The sequence below is a fragment of the Solanum verrucosum genome, unplaced genomic scaffold (genome assembly GCF_900185275.1).
Source record: "Solanum verrucosum unplaced genomic scaffold, falcon-dt-bn FXZP01000443.1, whole genome shotgun sequence".
Lineage (NCBI taxonomy): Eukaryota > Viridiplantae > Streptophyta > Magnoliopsida > Solanales > Solanaceae > Solanum > Solanum verrucosum.
Genome location: NW_026020481.1, coordinates 7,989 through 11,892, shown reverse-complemented (window position 1 = coordinate 11,892; position 3,904 = coordinate 7,989). Strand labels below are relative to the sequence as shown.

Below are 3,904 nucleotides of genomic sequence, written 5' to 3'. Positions count from 1 at the left end.
TCCTTGAAAGCTGTTAGGTCCTGGGTTTTTCTGTTGTGCAGCCATTAAAACAGAAGAATCAACAGGAAAGTTAGAGCTAGCATAACCCTCTCTTTGTTTTTCATCCTGAATTAGCAAGGAATAAACGTGATTAACATTTGGCAATGGTGATTGCATAAGAATATTATTTCTTACACCTGCATATGTTTCATCCAACCCCATAAGAAATTGAATTAGCCTTTCATCTTGCTTTGATTTGAACATTTTTATCTTTCCCTCACAGGTACAAGTGTAGGAGCAAACAAAATTATTGTCATTAGTAATCCAGCTCATCCCAAAGAAGCTTGATCTTAGTAAAATATCCTACTACATCAGGGGATCCCTGCACAAGATCATTTAGTTCTCTCTGCAAGTGGTATAGTTTTGCACCATTTGCCTGTCCAAATCTATTTTCCAAGTCTGTCCAGAGTTCTTTCGCAGAATTAGAGTAAAGGACGCTACCTGCAATTTCCTTAGAAAGTGAGTTAAGTAACCAAGAAATTACCATGTCATTGCATCTTCCCCAGAGCTTGTGATTAACTGAACCAATTGTTGGAGCTTGATAGGTTCCATCAATGAAGCCCAACTTGTTCTTAGTTAAAAGGGCTATCAAAACAGATCTCTTCCAACCTCCATATCCTTTTCCATCGAAGGTGGAGTTGAGTAGAGTCATCCCTGGTGAGTCTGAAGCATGAAGAAAAAAGGGCTGCTTGAGTCCAATGCCTCAGAAGTATTTGTGACAACAACATCAGGTGTTATTTGGATTCAAGGAAAAAGAAGAACTGAAGAAGAAGAAAATGAGCAAAGGATTTAACCTTGTTCTGATACCATGAAGAATTACAAACTGTAAAGAAGTAGAATGGAGAAATTTTTCTCTGTGTATTTCTCTTCTCAATATGTACAACTATATATAGGAAAAATAACAAAGAAGCAAAAGAATACTCTTATACACTTGTCTATCTCTAATTGGACTAAAATCTAACAAACTAACCAAATTGTATTTGATGATCACGTGACCTCTTCCTTTATTGTTTCTAATGTGTGGAGAGGATTATATCCAGCACAAGATGATCTAACGGATGTGACAATGCCAGGTGTCTTGTTTGTAGGCAAATCCAAAACAGCTAGTGAAATTTGAAAATGAGACTTAGGATCCTTGTATATTGTTTCTGCCGCCATTACCTCCACTTCTCCTCTACTCTTCTCTTTAGAATTAATATCATTAATAGAGGTTGATGATGAATTAATAATGTCAACAAGTATTGCATCCAAAAGTTTCACATCTCCGATCAATTTTTCCCTCCCGGCTCTCATGATCATAATATAAACTATATTGCCTCCAGCACTATTACCCCTACAAACACACGGTTGAAATCACCGTGATTTTCAATCCACGGTATCAAAAACAAAGTGTGATATGACCCACTGAAGATCATCCCAACAATCCTGGATTGTCTGGATGTCATGCTCAGGGGCAAGACAGTAATCTATAGAAATCGCTATGCAATTTGATTCGAAACCAGATGGTTGAGGTAATAATGCTCTGTTTTAAAAATGCAGATCCTATTACAAGTCCTCCGCCGCGGTAATACACTAGGACAGGGAGTTTTTTGGAAGGTAGAGTCTAGCGGAGACGTGAGAAGAGATTTTCATGTCTTTTGATGACACACCAGTCGTTGGATCTTCCAGCGATGGTGGAACTTCATGTACACCAGCAAGTTCGTAGAAATGTTCTACTCAACCGTCTTTATAGAGTCGATAGAATGGGAAGAAATCGATGACGCCATCATTGTTGTTGTTGTTCTTGTTGTCGTTGGAAGAGGCCATAGTTGAAACAAAGTATGCAAATGTTAGAAAAACAGAGTATGGAAATATTGTATTTTGGGTTGGAGATGAATGGAACATATTGTAGTTTATATAGAGAGAAAAAAAAAGGTCACTCTTCGCTTAGTCTATTTTTTTCATGTTTTATTTTCAACATTAATTATTTATTTTTCAAATCAGTTTCAAAATTTAAGAGCATACATCAATTAGTACGAAGTATTTTGATAAAATATTCATGTTGATCTTTATTTCTCAAAAGATATGAAAAGTTGAAAATGAACAAGTAAAAGTGAACTAAGAGAGTACTCTCTCTATCTTACTCTATATGACATATTTCGAATTTCAAAAGTCAAACAATTTTATTTTAACTCTAATTTTGAGCTTTAGATTTTTAAGTGTTTATATTTTAAAATTACTATTGATTTTTAAAAATGTAAAGAATATAATTTTAAAAAATAAATGCACGATAGATAAATACTTCTAGAAGATAATAGTACAAAAATCAGGATAGTACCTCGAAACTGACCAACTAAGATAGGTACTAGAGGACTTGAGACAAGGGCAGAGCTACATCTAGCTAAGGGAGGTCAGATGAACAATCTTCGTCAGATTTTTTTTTGCAAGTATATATATTAAATATCGATATTTTTGAATATACTAATTGATGAACACCCTTGACAAAGTAAATAAAATATAGCCTAATAGTTAAGGCCGTTCAAATTAACTTTGGGGACTTGGATTGAGCCCAAAATTAGACATTTTGTTTAAATTTTAAATTTTTTATTTAAGTTAAAAAAGAGAATAGAAATGACAACAAAATTTATTTTTTTTACTTGTTCAAAAATGAACATTCTTGAAAAAAAATCTTAGCTCCCCATTCTGACCAAAAGAAGGCATTTACATTTGTAGGAAAAGAGTAATAAATGAATAGGATGGACAGCCACATATAGGCAAATAGGGTATTTGTGTCTATCAATGTCTTTTTATTTAATAGAAAATTTATGGAAATTAACTACTCTATATAACCTAAAGAAATTCGGCGAAAATTCAAAGGATTCATATTATCCAGGATTATTTTAAAACTTGGAATATCTTGATCTGTTTAATAATCTCATAAAATTTAAAAAATATAATAATTACTCATTTAAAAAGTAGTAGTATAATTTAGAGAATACATGTTATATATTATATATATATATATATGTTTTATATATTCATCAACCCAGAGCTATTAAGTGCATTAAAGTGGGAACTGCATAGCATCGAGAGTAATATCCAACACGCAAATAGACGCATAGGAGTCCAAAGAACTATTAGTTTACTAATTTAGTTCCTTTGGACTCCTATGCGTCTATTTGCGTGTTGAATATTACTCTCTATGCTATGTAGTTCCCACTTTAATGCACTTAATAGCGCTAGATTGACTAATGTTGGTCGATTTGATGAATATAGACCCCCGTGATTATAAAGTTTGTCTGTTAAGTCTGTTGTTTCTAATATTTCTAGATATAGGGTTAAAACCTCTTTTATTTTCTGCCACTCGAATTTAGTCTGTAATTCTCTATATAAGTACCAATAATTTAACCTTAATTGGTTGACAAAAGGGTGTTTTTTCATATATTATAAAATACTATATCAATTAGCTGAAACTAATTTGTATTCTTTAAACAATGTGTACCCAATGTTGACACCCAATTTTGACCCTGCACAATATAAATTAATTGTCGAGCTTCTTCAATTTCAAAATGATTTAAAGTAATTAGTTTTATAAAAATTAAAAAAAAAGATAATAAAATAAATAAAATAAATATAGTTTGCAAGTCATTTTAAATAGTTTCGTCACTTTGTAAATGATATATATGTTTTATATAATTATGTGTACAATTAATGTATTTTACATTCAAAAAAATCACCTCAAAAAGATTTTTATTTTAAATGTTTTATTAGTGATGATTGTAGTTTTGAAATTAATGAGTCTTATGAAATTCGAAATGCTTGCAAGTTATTTTTAAAAGTAATTTTTGTCTTTTGTAATAATTTTAAAATAATGAATACGTATATT

The 3,904-nt window shown here is 31.6% G+C and overlaps 1 protein-coding gene and 1 pseudogene across 1 annotated transcript; both read right to left on the bottom strand.

Moving 5' to 3' along the window:
- Positions 1 to 295: 295 nt before the first annotated feature.
- LOC125809503 (uncharacterized) lies at positions 296 to 691 on the bottom strand. Its single transcript, XM_049489127.1, has one exon. The coding sequence runs from the start codon at positions 689 to 691 to the stop codon at positions 296 to 298; it is 396 nt and encodes a 131-aa protein (XP_049345084.1).
- A 335-nt stretch (positions 692 to 1,026) lies between these two features.
- LOC125809504 (hydrolase 3-like) lies at positions 1,027 to 1,845 on the bottom strand (annotated as a pseudogene).
- Between the last annotated feature and the right edge of the window lie 2,059 nt (positions 1,846 to 3,904).